This window comes from Carettochelys insculpta, chromosome 2, assembly GCF_033958435.1.
Source record: "Carettochelys insculpta isolate YL-2023 chromosome 2, ASM3395843v1, whole genome shotgun sequence".
NCBI lineage: Eukaryota > Metazoa > Chordata > Testudines > Carettochelyidae > Carettochelys > Carettochelys insculpta.
In genome coordinates, this window is record NC_134138.1 from 7,335,291 (window position 1) to 7,355,065 (window position 19,775).

At 49.4% G+C, this 19,775-nt stretch overlaps 1 protein-coding gene across 1 annotated transcript in view; it reads left to right on the forward strand.

The window, feature by feature from the left end:
- ZC3H3 (zinc finger CCCH-type containing 3) overlaps nt 1-19,775 on the forward strand; it is a 369,370-nt gene that overhangs the window by 299,596 nt on the left and 49,999 nt on the right. The window contains exon 10 of the mRNA XM_074986583.1: nt 18,961-19,145. Coding sequence (XP_074842684.1) covers nt 18,961-19,145 — 185 coding nt within the window. The remainder of the gene's footprint in view (nt 1-18,960; nt 19,146-19,775) is intronic.

Consider the following 19,775-nt stretch of genomic DNA (forward strand, 5'->3'; position numbering starts at 1 on the left):
AGGTGTCTTTTTTCTACACCTTCCATTGCTCACTGGGAATTTTAAAACACCGCCAAAGATTGGATTTTTGGACTGACAGTGATGATGAGGCAGCTTCTCTGTGCCTCTTGCAGCTAGACAGTTTGTGATATCATATGCTGTTTTATCACCAGAAGATCCGCACACAGAGCCCCAGGGAGCTGGAGGGGTGGTGAGTGGCAGCTTGTCTGGAGCCTATTTGCCTCTGTCGGTTTAACTCAGGATTCTTAATACTTCGCTAACGTATAGTTGATTGTGTACAACATCAAGGGAGCCATCTAACCCAAGAAGCAAAAGGTTCCTGTGGAAAACAGAATGCTAACGCACTCCATCAGTGATGTGATTGGACAGAAATAGTAAATGGGTCCGTGTGAGCCCAGGCTGCAGGACAGTGACATCCAATCGGCCCAACTTAAGGACCAGTTATAATGGTGATTATTTTTGTGATAGCTCCCAGAGGCCCATATGTGGATGGGAACTTTGTTATGCTAAGTGCTTTACAAACAGAGACAGTCTCTCTCCCGAAGAACTTGCAGTCCACAAAAATCAGCAGTGGAGGGGAAAGACTGGGAGTGGGGAGAGAACCCATCAGATTTGGTTTTTATATTCAGAACACATTTCTCTTTTGTAATTAGACGAATACAGACTTCCCTGACTGCCCCTCTACCCGTCATCCCTAAACACTGGCTGCTTGGTTCAAGGTACTGCGATTGGCAAATTAACAGGGCAACAGACAGCAGATGTGACTTTATTTTTCTAGGAGCTGCACACACCTTCATGCACAGACACATGTACGAGAGACAGACCCTTCCCCAAAGCTCTGCTGGAGTTTCACAGTTTTCTTCAATTCCTTGTATTTGGACGGTCTTGCAAAAGACAAAAGCCCTGATGCTGTCCTTAATTATAAGGGTTAGATTTCTGCAGAGCCAAAGGGTTGTTTAATGTTGAAATGACCTCAGTAATGTACAGTAACCCCCTTGCTTTACATGTCTTCAGGTTGCACAAATCTCACTTTAATGAGAGTTTCACACAACCTGAAGACGCGTGGCTGTCAGCCTGCCTAGCTTCCCACAGCTGTAGGCAGCTAGGGAGGCTAAAAGCCCCTTCCCCCTGCCTTCCCAGAGCCGTGGGGTAGGGGGAAGGCTTTTAGCTCACCTAGCTGCCCACAACTGCAGGCAGCCAGGTGAGCTAAATCCTCCTTCCCAGAGCAGCGCTGCTGTCAAGCTGACAGCAGCCTTACTCTGGGAAGGTAGGGAGAAGGGTTTTCGCCACCATAGCTGCAGGCAGCTAGAGGAGCTAAAGGCTCAGGTCCCCCACCCCCGCAGCCCCAGCCCAGCCCCAACCCACGCAGGGGACTCCCAGCCACAACCCACATGGGAGGGCTCCCAGCCCCCGGCGCACTACAGCCCCACACAGGGCTTGGGCTCCAGCCCCCTGCTCCAACCTCTGTAGTCCCGGCTCCGACTCCCGCACAACTCAGCTCAACTCCACCCTCCCATCCCCCCCTGCAGCCCTAACCCATCCCATGCTTAATCCCCAGGCTCCAACCCACTGCCCAAGCCCGCCCCCCCCACTTACCCAAAATTTGGAATACGCAAGGGCTGTGTGGAACACAACCCTCATGTATCCCAGGGGACTACTGTAATCCAGTGGTTGCCCTAGTCCTGTAAAACGCTCTCAGCTTGGGGTGATTGCACCCTGTTAACACCACCTGGGCTCACCAGGGTGAGTTTCAGTGTCCCTGGTTTAAGTGGAGCCCTTCTCGTTGCTTTCCCAGCACAAACCCACTTATGTGATGTTTGGTTATTTTGTGGATTTTAGTGGTAACTAATTAGTTGCTTTCAAAAAAGGGCAAATGAGGGTTGCACTGTAAAATGAAAATATTAAAGCATGCATTGGACCTTATGACATCAACATCCTTGGGAGCTGAGCACCCAGAGTGCTATAAAGAAGTGTGGTTATAAATAATGAAGGCAATCAACATAGTCTAATGTAGCTGGGCACCAAGGATAGAGTTGGTAGATCTGACAGGGAGCCTTTAACTTCTCCCCGGGGGCTGGTCTTTCAGCACTATCAGGAAGAAAGTATAAAATAGTGTCAAAAAACTTGGTTTGTGCTGTTCGCAGCTGAAGATGAAAAGGCACGAGCAATGCTCCATGTGTTGGTTAAATTTCTCCATTATTATTCCACAGGCTGTATGATGTTCAGACGTATTGTCTTCCAGGTTTTAATGACAGGGAGCTGGAATTTTTAAGGCTGCTTCCATCTGCACCCAATTATAAAAAAAAAGCCATCAAAAAAAGCTGTTTACTAGCTGTCAATTCAGACCAACTCCAGACAGCAGCCCCTCCACCTACAATGATAGCTTCCCAACAGCCACTTAGCGCTAGGATGTTGTAGGTAAGAGATACATTAAAACAGCCCAACATCAATCCACCCCGTTAATCCTGTAACTTGTAGATGGTTCTACCTATAACATGTCAGAAAAGCTTTGGCAATGGTTTGGTGGGTCTTTTAAAAGTGGGGTTTCCATTTCAAGTCCACTACACGGACACAAGGAACTTTTGTTATGGTCATGTTCCGTGTCTGCACTTCGGATTGGGATCTTGTTCTGCCGGTAAGTTGTACAAACATAAGCAAGACGTGACCTCTCCCGCAAAGAGCATATGGTTTGGAGACCAAGACAAAGGCAGGATGTGGGAACAGCACACAATGTGCGAGGAAAGTGGCTTGGTACTCCATTGTTTGTGTGGCACACACGTTAGACACTTTACCCTCTACACTGTGATGTGGAGTTGGGGCAAGATGGGAACTGGACATTGAGTTGGAGGAAGGAAAGAGGGAAGTAAGGAGAGGAGGAGGAGGGGGAGGTTGAGCAGGTGAAGGGCTGTAGAGGAAGCAGGGGAGGGGTGGGGAGAAGCTGATGATACCACAGCAAATGAGAGAAAATCTACAATCCACATTTCAGAGGTGGGGGAAGTGTGATGTGAGCAGGCTGGGAAGGCCCCTCCCCACTTCCACTGCTGGAATCCACTGTTCTGTGAGGGTGCATTGGGTGCGTCGGCCGTGGGGAAATGAGAGGCTGGGAGGCCCCAAACTCCCTAAAGTGAGGAGCAAGCAGTCATTGAAACCACAGATCCCTTCCTCTGCTTTCCACACACTCCTCTGCCAATTAAAGGGCAGGACGGCTAGCCAGGGCGCTCCATTCCAGGCTGTTGGGAAACAGCTGGTTCTTGTAGTCTCTTTTGGGGTGTACACACAGGGCACAAAATCAGCGGCGACTGATGCATCCTGGTCCTGGGGGGCAGATCAGCTGCAGCCAAGTGAACCCTCAGGCCAGTATATTTCTGTCAGATTGGTTTTGGGGTTAGAGGCAGGAATAACCCAAATGATTACAAACAAAGGTTGTTGGGGTGCCCTTGGCTCTCTCTGCCACCTCCCACACATGTGCTGGGCAGTAGTGGCATTCTGAGCCCTACTACCAACGCAGGGCCAGGTTGAGCGATGGCATTAGCAGCATTCTGCATTCTGGGCACGTTGTACATGGTTATATTAAGACATTAGTCATTCCCACGTACAAGGGGCTAATCTGTAACTCCCCCCGCCCCCAGCTCCATCAGTCTAAATGGGACAAATAAGGAAGGGTCTGGCCAAAGGCAATGGAGGAAACAGCCAGTGGCCATGTGAAGGTTTGGTCTGGAGGTCTTGACCTGCAACAGATGCCGAGTGGAAGGGAATTTCCTGTGACAAATAGAAGCTGCCCATCAAAAGCAACTGACCCTCTCTTGTTTCTTCCTTGGGTGAGTTTGCTTCAGCGCTCTAGTGTGGGGCAGAGCAAGAAGCAGTCAGTCTCTGCGGCACCATTTAAGGCTTTGCGCACAGTGAACAAGACCTTGAATTTCACCCCAAGTTCATTGGTATCCAGGATGGAGGCAGAGTCCCAGCTGTGACGCACTGTGGGCCCAGGCCAGGGGTGCAGCAGAATGTGCACTCTAAGGGAGTGGGAGCACCATGTGGCTGACAAGTGACCTTTCCAACCAGTTCTGCAGCAATGGTCTGCTTGGCCTCAGCAGACCGTAGCATGAAATGCACTAGGGAAAATACTAATGTGCAATCTGAGCTGGGTCTGAGCTGAGCCCCCACCACCCTCCCAGACTGTGGAAGTCTTTAGAGGTAAGCTTTTGGTTCAGGTTGTACCTCCACGTGCAGTCCCTTGTGACTATACCCTAGAACTCCCCCTGCGTTTATACTAGGTGCATCTCTTTCTCCTCTGAGACCCAAAGGGGTGGGGTCTAGACCCTCTGCATTTTTTTCTGTTCCCCACATCCCAGTGACTTTTTGGGGGGAAGGCCTCTGGCTGCTGGAATCTCCACATAACTCTTCTGAGAATGACCGGATCATCTTCTCTTTTTATGGTACAACCTGCTGGTTGGCCAGGATCCCGTCATGGGTATAATTAGCCACACTGACAGGTGGAAGGGATTGGATGACCCACGGAATGAGGTTGCTCCCTTGACTCCCTAAACCCAGTCCTCTTCACCTCAGCTGACGTGTGGGGCAGCAAGCAAGCTTATAGTAACTGAATCCTAGTGTTCAATCTGGCTTTAATGCCCCAGGCAAGAGTAGAGCATCTTATGTTGCTCTTCCCCTCCCAAAGGGACTTCTCCATACTCCACCATCCTCACCTGGAAGGTGAGCAGGGCTTTGCTCAGCCAATCAGAGCGCAGTGAACTTCAGCACAATCTGCGCCCCATCACCCTGGCCTTCTCCCTGCCCTGGGGTCACAGGCTAAGCTGATTGACAGGTGCACGGACAGAAGGCTGGAGCAGGGCGGCAGTGTTATGGAAAAGTGGCCAAGTGTGTTGTCATACCCTAGCACAGCCAAGCTAAGAATGGCTTGGAAAAATCATTAGGAACCTGAGCCTGGGCCCCAACCTTGGAATTAGTTACAAGCGGTTTGTTTTCGTTATTAAGCATATACTGGAAAAGGTGCCAATCAGTGTATCCTAATACGATTAGTAGCATAGGGATTTTGAACTGGAGGGTGGTGGGCTATTTAGGATGGTCGGGGTTTAACTTGCTAAAGTATACAGGGAGTTCCTGGGCCACAAAAGGCCCCTCTGTTGGGGTTCCCCAGGAGGTAGCAAAAGCAAAGAGATGTCACTTGCAGATGGGAAGCGGAAGAGAAGGGGTGAAAGCCTTGCCAATATGCCAAGCCACAGTGCCGTCCCCGGAGGTATTTTTAACTGGGCGCTGGTGTGGTGGGAAGAAATGGCCACAGTTGTGAGCTGGGTGTAAGAATAGCTCGTTGCTCCTGGTTGCCAGGAAAGGAGACTGCCTTCCAAGCCCTTGGGCAGCATGCTAATGTGACTTGTACACTGGTGAAGATGTGGCTCTGTCCCCTGGGACTGTGAACTTTCCAGCTCTCATCATCTCCGAGAGACTGGAGCCAGTCCATATTGGCTGAGAGAGCGCCAAGGAGACCCAGCTGCAGCAGGAGGGGAGTCAGTAGGGGGCGCACTTTCCCTGTGACTATCTATCAAGGTCCCCAGAACAGCACTAGGGAGCATTAGGCAAGACACAGGATATTGTCCCAACCACTTACCACCCGGAAACATCCTGGGGCATTTTGCACAAGGGCCAGGGGTTTGAACCCTGCTCTCACATCAGAATTCCAGCACGGGGTGCTGCTGCTGCCGTTTTGGTTGTGTCCTGTCATTCTTCGCATCCCCTCCCGGGTCGTTCTAGAGTGCTCTGTGCTGCTAAACTTGTCACCACATCCCACCACCGAGGCAGCTGCCCTCGTGTGATAGGTGGAGATGGGCAGATAATGGTGGCACCACAGGGTGAATTGAGAAAAAAAATGAAGTGAATCATATTACTACATTTATTTGGGGTGACCACATGATCCAAGGGTTAGGATAATAGACTGGAAGCCTGGTGTGCGTGCTGGACTCGGCTGCTAACCAGCTGTGTGACCTTACGTACGTCGTGTTCATAGAATCCTAGGTTCTGGAAGAGACCTCAGGAGGTCATCAAGTCCAGCCCCCAGCCCAAAGCAGGATCAACCCCCACTAAATCATCCCAGCCAGGGCTTTATGAAGCTGGGTCTTAAGAACCTCCAGGGATGGACATTCTACCACCTCTGTGGGTAACACATTCCAGTGCTTCACCACCCTCCTGGGGAAATAGCTTTTCCTAATATCCAACCTACACCTCCCCCGCTGCAACTTGAGGCCATTACTCCTTGTTCTGCCATCCCTCGCTTCTGAGAACAGCCTTTCCCCATCCTCTCTAGAGCTCCCCTTCAGGAAGTTGAAGGCTCCTGTTAAATCCCTCCTCACTCATCTCTTCTGCAAACTAAATAAACCCAAATCCCTCAGCCTTTCCTCATAGGTCATGTGCTCCAGCCCCCTAATCATTTTGGTTGCCCTCCGCTGGACCCTCTCCAGTGTTACTTGTCTGTCTTTTCATGTCACTGTCCACCCTCTGACTGCCTTGTCTGTTGTGACTCAACACTTTGAGGTGGACAGAGTGTCCCAGTGTGTGTACAGCACCCAGCGCAACTGGGCTGAAGCCTCAGTGGTGACATCTATAATCACTTGGATTACAGTAGTCCTTAACTAATGTTGTAAACGGGGAAATGCTGGTTAGTTTGAAGAGTCTATGAAACTGACTGAATACATGAAACAAGTACTGTTTGAGCATCAGTAATGTGTGAAGCGAAAGGGTTCTTCTGTTACGAAGCCATGAGGGATCCTTTGGCATGAAATGCACTCTAAATGTGAGAGAATGAAGGTGTTTTAGTTCTGCCATAGGAAATGTTTTTCACCTCCTGCAACAGAGCTAAAAGACATGCTCTGACATACGGTAGACCCCTGATTTACACGGAGGTTGCGTTCCTGTGCAACCCCGCATAAGTAAAATTTCGCATTACTTGGGAGCTAGGAAACTGACCAGCGCAGCAGTGCTGGTCAGTTTCCTGTCTCCTGTGAGTGGTAGATAAATGGGAGCCAGGCTCCAGCTCCTCCCCACTCACAGGAGGCAGCCAGCCAGGAGCCAGGCCCCAGCTCCCCCCCCACCAACCCTGAGTCGCATTAAACCGAGATACACACCACTTGAGTGCGTGTATCTCAGGGTTCTACCTTAATGGCATGCCAGGGTTTGTGTGGGTGAATATCCCTTTGGTGAATCTACAGTGGGTGAAAGGGCAGGTGGAAGCACAACACTTCATCTATATAAATCACTACATGGGAATTTAGCCAAAGGAGTCTTCTGGCTAAATCTCCACTTGCACATCTTGGAAAACAGACTGCTTCCTTTATGGTGGAGAGGTGTGGGGTAGAAGTCTTGTTTTCTCATGCCCTCTAGTCTTCCCAGTCCAAGATCTGCCTATTGGTAGAATACAGATCTTCCAAAGCAAAGATATGATAGTGGCCAGTGTCAAGTAATTCACTGGCTTAAAAGCAAAGTGTGGTTTTTGCAGTGTCGTCATCAAACCATACAGAATGCAAATGTATGATAAATCTTACAGCAAGCTTTGTTAGCCAGAGTGTTCCGGAGAGCTGCATGAACCGACAGGTAAATTGGGGAGCGTTCCGTCTTGTAAGAGAGTGCCAAACAACCAGGAATGCTGTGTCCATAGGTAAATTCAAATGAAGGGTATAACTTCCCCTTATCCAAGTCAAAAGCATCCACTCCTTAGGCAGTGTTTTGATATGTCTTGGGAGTTCCCTTTCTCCCCTTCTCTTTTAGTTAAGACATAAATCAAAGTCCTGGTCCTTTGCTGTTGTTGAAGACGCTGTGGTATTTTGTTGATGAATAGGAATCCTAGCCCCAGAGCTTGACCTAATACCAACTCCAGTAATCTCATTTTCTCTGCCTCCATAGACACTGCAGCTTCAATTTGGTACAATGCTGTTTATTTCCTGCCAGTCTGATTGGTGGATATTTAAACAGGTTGTGTTCCTCCCCAGAGCTGGTTGTGTTTGCAAGTGGGCAAAATGACCTGTGTGTAGCATTTCTTTTGCCTACCTTACAGTCATGTTGTGAGGTTGAAATTTAGTTTGTAAAAATCTTCGAAGTAGCCTGTTGAGGCTATGTCTGCCCTACACACCGCTGGCAGCAGCACAGAGGGGAGGTGTAGCCACGTGCCCTGGTGAAAAGCCAGCTGTGGCCACATTGCAGTGTAGAGTCGTGTGTGTCCATGAAAGTCCCAGGCTGGGAGGAGGCAGCCCAGCAAAGCTGCAGCAGTTGCCTGCTGCCAGGGCCTTTCACTGCAGGGAAGAAATGCTCTGGCAGGGAGAAAGCAGCTGGGAAGGGCTTTAGCCTTTCCCTACTGCAGGAGGAAGGGCTGCAGAACAGGGCACTGCACTGCTAAAAATAGCCCTGTAGGCGGGGAGGGGAAGGTGAACAGAGAGTTGTGTAGGGCGTGTCATAACGTCCATGCCCACCCCCTTCTGGCGTGTCTTTACTTGTCTGAGCTGTCTCAGTGGCCGTGTCGCTATTCAGACCTGTGTTTGCAGTCTGTGTGTATGTACTCTGCACGCCCCAAAGAAGCTGCAGTGTAGACACCCCTTGTAAGGTATTGCAGAGGAAAGGAACTTATTATCTTCCTCTATGGCGTTGGCTAGAGGGCACTGTCAGCTGCTGCAAAGGCTGGTCTCAGCTTTCAGGCACCCCAGCCCTGCTCAGTATAGTTTTCCAACCCTGCCATTTTCACTGTAATTCACTGTTTTATTCCTAGGAACAGCCTCCCTGGGGGATGGGATGTCTAGGTGTAGCTGAACATCCAGCCCTGCTGGAGAAGCACAGTGCCTGGGTACTTCTGGTACTGGCATGCTCCACGTGTGGTATTTAAAAGGCTTCCAGCTGAACAGCCCAATGAGATGAATGGGACATGGGAGGTATTAAACTGTGAGAGAGTCTCGAGCAGGAGTGAAGGAAGCCTGTGTTGGGACAGTTAGTACAAGCCTGGAGAATACACGGCAGGGGCCAGCCTTGCACTACTTCCCTGGCTATGGATGAGACGAGCTAAAGCCAAAGGGGTTTGTCAAGCTGTAACCTGTGTGAATTTCATGCCATCAGTTGGTTTGGCTGCAGGCTCAACATTTAACGGCGTGTCAGGGACATCGCTGTGGCTTTTGGCAGTCGAAAGTGGGAGAGACTTCTTTAATGTACCCTTTAGATTCCAAGGAAATAGAGCAAAATCTAGAGGCAGCTCCAGGTGATCCATCACTTCATGCAAATGGGTTTATAGATCCTCGCAGCACATTTGGGCAGGCAGGGGTACCTGGGGCACAGAGATTGGGCGTCTGCCTAAAGCCGGGGGGGGGCTATAATTTTTAATTTTTGATGGGGGCCACTTCAGGACTTTGGTAGGTGGTCAAGGGCTGCACTTTCCTATGCAGGGGATGATGGAGTGTTTGGGATGGAAGTTGGGTGCTGAAGGGAGCTCAGGGTAGGGGTGCAGGAGAGGGGGTGGGGTCAGAGAGGGAGTTTGGGTGATAGAAGGGATTGTGACCTGGGATAGTGGGTACAGAGGGTTTGGGAACGGAAGTTGGGGAGGGGGTGGGGTGCCAGGGGCAGACTTGGGCTGGGAGTCACTTATGCAGCCCAGCAGAACCCTCTCCCTCCATGTGTCTGTACATCAGGGGTGTCATGTACTTCCCCTCCCCCAGCACAATCTCTCAACTGGGAGCAGGGGAAATGTGCAAAGCGCCCCGCCGCCCCGGCCAGCTTGTGATGCAAAGACACAACTGGAGAGAGCAGCCAGCTGCTTTGACCCTGCCTGAGGGTCCTGGTGGGCTGGGCCATGGGCTGAATTCAAAGGTGCAGCCTGCAGGCTGGATCTTGCCCACCTCTGGCCTGAGGCTACAGGGGAATGTGTGGCAGCACTGAGGTTGGCAAACGTGAGTTCCTGGTTTTCAGCCCTCTGCTCTAGCCAATAGGCCGTTAGAATGTTCCAATTGGTGGCTGTGCTGCATCCTCCACTGTGATCTATCAAGCAAAAGCCAGCGCTTCCAGAGCGAGTTGTTAACAGTATGTTAAGAAAGAGAACAAACGGGATGTGCAGAACTGCGGGGAAATTGATGAAAGCACATAGTGGGTGGGAAGGGCAGGCAGTGTTCGGAACCCAAGGAACCTGGAATCCGGCGTCTAACATCCCATTCATCCAGAGCCCACAGGCAGACTGGAGAAAAGACTTGGTAACCTATTGGTTACTCTTCAACATCAATACCTCTGTATTTGTCATCTCCAGCCCCTGCCAGTTAACCCCTTTGCTTTACTTTATTGATCACTTAGATTTCTCCTGGAACGTGCTTAGGCTCACGGCTAACTGGACTTCACTTTATTTGAAAGCAGTTTCAAGGATCGACTTTCCTTTTCTTTCTTTATACAGCTCTAAGATTAACTCTAGTGTCGCCACCTTCCCAAAGCACCTTTGGTATTAGACTTTTCCAGCCTCAGGAGGTGCATGCGTTAGCAAGAGACGGCCCAGCTCATTTGAACCTGGGTTCCAAGTCCAAGCCGGTTTGACACTTTTGATGTCTAATTCCAGTGGTTCTGCAGGAAGTGGCTGCTAAAATGTTGGCATTGAGGGAGCCAGTTTTATAACCTGCTTGGGAGGTTCCCCTTCACGTGGCAGACCCTGTATGTATTCCAAACGTGTGCAGATTTTATACGTCCAAGGTCCTGCATCATACCGTGACTAATGGTGTTGCCAGCTTTGAGGTGTTGAGAGGACTTTTGCCCGGCCTTGGCATCACATAGGATCTTACTGCTCTTGTTCTCTCTAATGCAGTGATACTCACTGAGGTTTGTGAGCCACAAGTGGCTCTTTTTGTGCATCTCCTGCAGCTCTTTGCCTCCAAACTATATTAGAACCCTTTGTGTTTTGATTTAATTAATCAATCAGGAGGCTTTTACTGGGTTAGTGATCAACTGTAGTTGATAAAATAACGTAGTCATTTTGCTGTGAGAATCTGTGAGGTCTGAGTCTCTGCTCCAGTGATACTTTCACAGCACTGGTTCAGTCCTTGAGGACAGCCAGTCCTGGATCTTGGACTACTGTTGTACCATGCTCCATTCTGCAGGAAACTGGCTGCATTTTAAATTACCCATCAGGGTTATTTTGTCCTTTCTCAGAGAACCACTCTGAGGTAGAGTGAAAAAAGGTGGGAGCTGTTTTTGTGGATTTTGCAGTGGTTCTGCCACTGCTCTGCCTTATGCTGTTGCTGCAAGGTGCTTCTCCTCGTGTTTGTGTTTTTTCTTTTCTGGCCATCTCTCTCCTATAGCTGAAGTCTCTTTCGTCCCAGATCTCCAGCTGTTTAACAATGTTTTTGGTTGCTTGTCAACTGCAGCATCCCTGTGGGGTTGTGTAAACACAAAGTCCTTCTTCTGTTTCAAAGAGACCCACTCTTGATCTGTCACAGCTCGTACCTGTCAAAGGGACAGCAGTAATTCCAGAGGTCAGCACTATGGTTTGTCCTAAAGCTCCAAACTCCCTTGTTACAGAAGCGCAGAAGGTTTATTGTATCCCACGAAGGGCCATGTTCACATGCAAACGCAGAGGGACCTCCAGAGCTCCAATCTGGCTCCATTCATGCAGAAGGGAAGAAGGCACAAGAAGATGCTATTAAGTGAAACATGCAAATAGCAATCCTGGTAGTGGGGAAGCCTTTTGCTACTCCATGGTTCTTCCCCCATGAGAGGTGAGATCATCATCTACCGTTGTTGCTAACGTGTTGTCAACCGTGATGTGGACAAAGGTGTTCTGGAGGACCACAGGCAAATGACTTGACTTTAAAAGGCTGTCTAGGACTGGGCTGTAAGAGAAGGGGCCGTGTAAAGATAGTGAGAGAAATTGTGTTGTGTATTATCTAGCTCAGGTTGCTAGTGTGTATTGTGTGTTTCACTCCTGAGTGCCATTGGTTGCTAGTGTGTATTGTGATATAGCATGTTTGTGACTCCTGTGTGCCCTGGCTAGTCTAAGTGACCGCAAAGGAGAAGGTAAGAAAGCATGTGTGTACGCCAAAGGCAGAACATAACATCTGATCGGTGTCAGTGGCCATATACAGTCAGGATTTCCACACAGTGGACATGAAGGCAGTTTGGAGGCTCAGGGAGACGTTCACGTTTTGCTTTCCTGTGGAAGTATTAAGGAAGGTTCTTTTCATTAGCCATGGCCAAGACTCCTGCTGGCATTTTGAATCAGTGAGAGTATTAGCACAGAGTGACATTCCCACAGGAAGGGAGTTGGCACGGAGAGCTGTAGATCAGGAAGATGTTTGCACCTGACTGACTTGTCCAGCCACGTCCTTGGAAATGTCTGAAATGCTCTCTTCTGCCTCGCTGGGCTCTGCAAATTGTCCCTCCCTCAGCTGCACTTTGCTGCTTAACTCTGGAAAGCGAGAGGGGCCACTTGTGTGAACGGTGCTGGGAAAGGCTGGAGTATCGGCGCAGTTTGACACAGAGCTCGGAGAGGGGCATTTTCCCCTGGCTCCAGAGGAGAAGGTGGTTTTTTTCCTGTGTGATACAGCTGTCGTTGGAGCATCCACTAGAGGGTTGTTCGTGGACAGTCTTTGTGAACATCTGAGGACTGTCACCTTTCCAGCCAGGGGTTTTGAACCTGCGTTCTTTTCACCCCAAGGGCACCCCAAGCTCAGCCACCAAGTCCTCAAATGACTGACCCTCTGACTGCCCTTCTCCTCCAAGTCAGGACAGCACTCTCACAGGTACTGGTGCTGAACTCTGATCTAGCTACCGGGCCAGGCCAATACTGCAGGACAGGTCATTTTCACAATAGTATATTTTTCCTCTTACACACTAACAATTTTGGACAGGTAACATACTTTTAAAGTGGTTGTTTACATGTTCTCTCTCTACGTAATCAGTTGTAATAAAGCAAATCCTCAGTGCAAATGCTGAAATAGAAATGGCATTGCGTGGCTGTACAGCAGAGGTAGGGAACCTTTTCTCTGCTGGGGGGGCTACTGACCCACGCAAGCATCAGTTGGGGGCCACGTACAAGTGAGAGGCCAAAACAAAACAAAACAAAAAAAAAACCCTCACTGACCTGGCTCCCAGTAGAGAAGCAAAAAAAACTAAAAACTGCAAACCACTCACCTCACTCATGCCCAAATCCAGGTGTTGAGGTTCCTTTCGCACGTCACTCCCACAAAGATTCAGAGGTCTGTGGTGTGAGCCCCGAGCCTCACCGTGGGCAGGATGAAAGTAAGCTGGGAGGCAGATCCAGCTCGTGGTCCATAGAGTCCCCGCCCCTGCTCTACGGTGTTATGGTCATGTGCAGCCATGAACTTTGCAGCCACAGGACCTGTCTCATGCGTGCTTTGGAATATAAGATTGCTTCATGCCTGGGCTTGCTCACATAGTTCCTGTAACTGCGTCCACAAATGCTCACCTTGATGTCTGCTCCTTTCCATGCTAGGTTGTCTCTCTGATGTAATTGTGATAACGAAACAGATTATGCCGGTGTGGGTTTGTGTGCATGTTAAAAATGTGGCCCTGATCACATGAAGCACAACTGGTAATGTGCTAAAGAAACCATCACTTGAGGTTGATGAACTGACTGTCCTCCAAGTTCTGCGCTTTGTTTTCATTGACAGAGTTCTGAATATCTAGCTGCCTCAGATCTCCTTGAGCCTGTTGGTCTGTGTGGACCTGCTCACAGAAAAGATGGCACATCAGTTATGAGCTGTTACTGCCTTGAACGCAGACCATGGCGGGAATGAATGGCAGACTGTGGCAGCTGTTCTTGAGTGGCTCCATTCCTACCTTCCTTAGCACCCCCCGAGGGTGGTGTTAGGCCCTTCTGTTTTCTCCCAAACAGTCTTGATGCTTGGGGTCCCACAAGGTTCATCCCATCTCCCTTCCAGTTCAGTGGCTATATGGAGCTAGTCATAGGGCTGGTGAGGAGGAGAGGTCCGTAATGTCCAGGTGTGAAGATGTTGGCCATCACTGCAGCCTGGTCTCCTTCGACCCAACCAGCACTAGCTGATGCCTTGCACAGAGTCAGGATGAGTTGATGGGGCATGGAGACACCCAGATGACTGAAAGGTCAATGTGGGAAAGATTTAAGAAGATGGTGACAGCGCAAGAGAGGTGGGGAGGATTTTTCCAAATGTAAGTTAAAAGGTTTCCCCATGAGTCCCACAGAGGGCACCGCTGACTGTTGGATTCTGCAGCCTCAGGGCCCAAGTTAAATGCCTTTCCCAATCAGCAGGGCCCTAATGGACCCAGTGAGATTAGTCTGGAACACTCCAGTATCCTGTGCACCTACGCTTACAAAGAGGCTCTGTTAAATGCCATTGCAGCAAAGGGACCTGAATTTCTGTTTTCCTACCTTCCTCCCAGGTCCCTAGTGGTACAGGCTACTGCAGAAAGTGAAGGTCTTAATACCTAAGGAACACCCCACTTTACAATAGCTCCAAATAACTGGACCTCTGGGGGACAAAGGTTTTCCCCTGTGTGGGCTTCCAACATCACCTTGCCAACTTCCAGGTCCCGCTTTCCAAGTGTGACTTCCATAACTACTCGAGGCTGATGGCCCAGCAAGACAAACTGTTCTCTGACGATAGGACCTGCTGCTTCTCCCCCTTAAAGGAAGGCAGTCTGGTGACAAAATTAGCTCTTCAGGCTCCAGCTGATACAGCAAATACAGCATCCAGAAACGTGGCCGCTGGTATTGTTATGAGAAGGGATTCTCGGTTGCAATCCTTGGTCTTCCTTTGGCAGGCACAGAACATTATTTAAGACCTCCAGTTGATGAGTCCAGCCTCTTTAGCGACAGAGTTAGTCGTCTCATTAATGAACTCAAGATCTGCCATCTGCTCACTGGGCCCATAGAAGGATGCACAAACAGACCAATAAACCCAGACCACCACTACCTCCTCTTCCTGTCATCTTCTACCCATGTCCTGCTAAGCCTGCTCACAAGTAACAGAAGCTCAGAGATGCTCCTTTTGGCCCCCTCTACCACCACCCGGAGCACAGCCTATTTTCAGCCTGCTGCTAGTGACCACTTATGGTGCTTGAGACCCACGTCATTTGCCAGTTGCTACTTGGGCATATGGCAGCCTGTATTTGTGTGAGCTGCTTTCGCCAGGTGTGATATACAGTGCCTGCAGGCATGGCTGAATTTGGTCTACTCTCAACAAACACCACATCAACTCCAAAGTGATTCGTCCTACCAGGGTCATCACCTTCTTTGCTTGATAGCCAAACCCCGACAAAGTACAGGTGGAGTTCCCTTTGCCACCCCATTCCCAGTGTCACCGTGGTAACAGAGGTGTCCCTTCCAAGGTCAGACACTTACCTGAACGGCTTGTTGCGCAGAGCACATGGACGGGGCAGGCTACATAGTAACATCATGGAGCTTTGGGCAGTCTCCTTTGCCTGCAAGGCCTTTCTCCCATTCCTTCGCTTCATCCACATCCAGGTGATGTCGTCCGTCTCACTGTCATGGTCTGCACTAACAAACAGGAGCAAACAAGATCTTTCCTGCTTTGGAGGCAGCTGGGCTTTGAACCTGGTGTATCAGGCACTTCTTAACTGTCCAGGCAACATACAACCTGGGTACTCACTTCCCACTTAGCCGGCGACCTCAGCAGCCACTTCTCTGCAGGCCACAAGTGGGAAATCATGGCTCCATGCTTGCCGACATCTTAATGTAGGGGAGCACACTTCTGTGGGTCTGCTTGACATCAGAGATGAACAAAAACCTCATCTCCTATATTCCAAGGGAGTCATCATCCACAAGTCCCAAGGTGGCGCACTCCTGGATGAGTGGTTTCAGAAATGCTTTTCCTCCCATCCTCCAGCTCCCACAGCTGCTGAGAAAAGCATGTCGTGACAGAGCCAGCATCATTCTTCAAGCTGCCTACTGGCCCAGGCACTTATGGCTCCCTGAGCTTGTCTGTATCCATCCATGCCCCAGCCAGATCTCCAGGTACAGGGCAGGGGCAGAGTCATGGAACCCCTGCCACTGGGAGGTCTTCATCTTCTGCCATGAAAACTTACTGAGCCTCCATTTAAACCCTTAATGACATGTTCTGTGTCCCACATGTACTTTCTGGGGGCCATCACTTCAGTTTGGAGGGGCAGTGAACTGAGAGCTCTTGTGGCAGACCCCCTTTCACAAGGACACCCTTCACCCTAAAATTCTACCCAAGGTTGTGTCCAAATTCCCCCTTAATCAGTGTATTTACTTACCTGTCTTTTTTCCCCCAATCCCTATGCTTCTCCTGAAGAGAGACTTCACTCCCTCGACATGAGGCATGCACTGACCTTTTACCTGTCAAGAACCAAACCCATCAGGAGCACTCAATCACAGAAAGGTCACATGGCTGAGCTATATCCCCTCAAAGGCTTGCTCAGTGGAGTTCAGGTTGTATTACTGAGTGCGAAAGGCTCACATCCCACGTCATGGTGGTCTAATAGCCCACTCCACAAGAGCACAGGCTGCCCCACTAGTCACCCTGCAGGAGTCATGCCACATGGAGCTCCAAACATGTTTGCTAGATGCTGTGTGCTGGTTCAGTCTCTGCTACCCATGCAGTGGTGTGAACTGCAGTACTGCAGGCATCTTCACTGCTGGTCCCTTGTCACCCACCTCCAGTCTGAATACTGTTTTCAGTCTGCTTGCATGTGGAATACAAATAGGGACCAGCCCTTGAAAAAATGGAGGTTATAACTGGAAGCTCTTTGAGATGTGTGGTCCCTATCTGTAGTCCACTACCTGCTGTCCACCTCAGCTGCACTTTGTAGTTGGATTTTGAAGAGGAACTGAGGGGTCCTCTACCTGCACTACCACTCATAGCTTTGCTCAGGAGTACGAGGAGATCTGCTGTGCATGTGCAGGCCAACAGATGCTGCTTGTTAAAATCTGCCCACGCAGGCACATGGTCCACACATGTACCTCGTGTGTAATAGAGAGAGGGACTACGCATCTCAAAGAACTTAAGTAGCCTCCAGTGGCCTGATGAAATTAACAGGCACCAAGGCCGGAGGTTGAATGCAAACAAGAGGAAATACTTTATCACTCAACCCGTGAAACTCATTGCCAAGGGGTGTCATGATTGCCAGAGGTGTAGCTGGGGTCCAGAAAAAATTAGCTAAGTTAATGTTAGAGATGTTCATCAATGTGCATTAGCCAAGATGGTCAGGAATGCAACTCCATGCTCTGGAGTGACCCTAAAGCTCTGACTGGCAGTAGCCAGGAGTGGATCTCTCCAAATCACCCTGTTGTGTATGCTCTCCTTGAAGCTCTGGCACTGGCCACTGTTAGAAGACCAGATGCTGGTTAGATGGATCATTGTTCTGACCCGGCATGACCATTCTTATAAGAGATACATGGACTGCACCTCTGTTCCTGCAAATACTGGAAATAATTCAGACCCTCCCTGAGGCTTAGCCATGCTACTTGTGCCAGAGTCAATGCATCTAATGGCACTGACAGCGATGCTACTCAGCGGTCCCCATCTTCTCCACTAACATCCCTACCTGTAAAACATACTTGAGATAGCAGTGAGCCAAACTTTCCTCTCCACACCTCGAGAGGACAACAGTTCTGAAATTCTGTCCCTTAATGAGTCTAGCTTGTCAGGCGCTGCCATGAAAATCAGCCAGCCCCAGGAAACCTGATGTACTGGCTTTTCTGGACAACCTGCATTTGTCCTGAGACTTCCCACTTGTAGTGTCTCAGTTGTAAATGGCTCCACCAACCCAGCTTCATGCAACTTCTTGCTGGATTTCCTGGTGGCCTCAAGGTTCTCTACAGCAGCATGTCTTCCAGGCCAATATTTCAGATCTTTGATTCAGACTCCCTCAGTCCATCCATTTGAACTATTCACTGTATGTTCCTTTCAATAAAGATGGTGTTCTAGGCTGCATTCACCTTGGCCGGAGTGTTCTCTGAAGTCTTTGCTCTTAAGTGTAAGCTTTACTGCAAGGAAAAGATGTGTGTTCCCAAGTAATCCCTCAGCAGCTTAACCATCCCATACCTCACAGTAAATAATTCTGCCTTCTTTTCCCTTGGAGCTTCAGCACCTGGGTGAAAAGTGGTTGCATGTGCTGGATGTGTGAAGAACCATTCAGAGTTGCCCTTGTAGAATTGTCAAATAAATAGCCATCTTTGTTTTATTTCATCCCCAAATGCTTGGTCTTGAAACAGCCTGAAATCTCAATAGCTAGAAGGATCAGGTGCTACATCTATAAAGCATCCAGGGCTACAGACAAACTGCTGTCATTACACATCATGCTGCTCAACAGTTGTGATTCTGGAACTCTTTCTCATATCATGAGTCTCTTCTGCACAGGATCTCACCAGCAGTCGTCTTTGGCAGGAGGGCACTCGAGGCAGCGGTCCCAAACCAGATGAATTTTAAGAAGGGGGACCCTTATTCTTTCCTACTGACTACCCGTTCATTGGCTGCTTTTTCTCACTGCTCACGGAGTCACTGGTCTGCGAGAAGAGGTCAAGATCCCAGAATAGAGAGTGTATTTCCTGATTTTCTTTCTGGGCTTGACTCTCCTCCAGTTCACCCCACCTAAGTTAACCCCTTTGGGGGCCTCTACAATGGCCTCTTCCCTGAGGAAAGTTGTGTGGCCCAGAGTTTACAGCTATCTATGGCTAAAGTTACAGGAACCCAGCATTTGGAACCCCTGGTCCTGTGTGAACTACCTGTCATATTTGCAGGAAAAGAGGGGCAGCCCTTTATCTTGTGAAGAAAGGAAATCATCGGGTAAGTGATTTTCCATTTTCTTTAGTGATCTGTTAGTGCCACCTGAAGGAAACAGCCTCTACTAATTAAGATTCCTTGCAGATATTTTGGAAAGCAAGTAGTTGCATTACGTTTGTTCACATCTCTGTAGCTGCAGTGCCAGGAGGTTTTTCACAGCTTTGTGTCATTTTCTTTGCAGTGCAAGAAGAAACATACTCTGGTGTGCCCCGACTTTTCCAAGAAGGGCATCTGTCCAAAGGGGGCCCGCTGCAAACTCCAGCATCCCCAGAGAAAGCATCACTTGAGACAGCCCAATACCGCAGCACACCCTGGTCAAGACAGGTTATCACCAAACTGGAAGAGCCTCCGAGAGGAGGCAGTGAGGTAAGAGGAGTTAAAACCCAGGAAATGATGTTCTTTCTTTTGTGTAAGTCACTTTAGTCTGTGGTTTGCGGAGGAATAATTTGGGCTTCTCCTCATCGGCGCATGGTGTGGTGTGTTTACCCTGGAGTGTCAAGAATCCAGCTCTATTCTAGTTCTGTGGGTATTTTTGGCTAAGCCAATTTCGTGAGTGTCATCCGTTGAGATTTGCTCTGGTACCTGAAATCAAGCCACGGCTTTTGAGTTCTGCCCAGCCCAGCCCACACTCCAGATTCTAATGCTGGGAGACCCCTGCCTGTTTTGTTAAAGGTACCACGAGACTTCAGAGACTACAATTGCTCCTGCAGGGCTCATAGCAAACAGTTTTGTTTGAGGTGCGGGGCTCGTAATTATGTGTCTAGCAGTGGAATATCTGCATGCTGAAAACCCTTTTGTACAAATTGGAGCTGCTACTATGGTAACTTCCGTAGATCCTGTGAACAAACACAAGCCAGTGTTTGGAGGGGAAACGCCAAAAAGCTTTCCTGGAAACAGGTGTTGGCTAGTAGGGGGTCATGGTTCCCTCTGAGTTAGTACAGAGCTAACAGGCATTGTGCTTCTCTTTCAGAAGAGGAGTAAAACCAGCCCCCAACC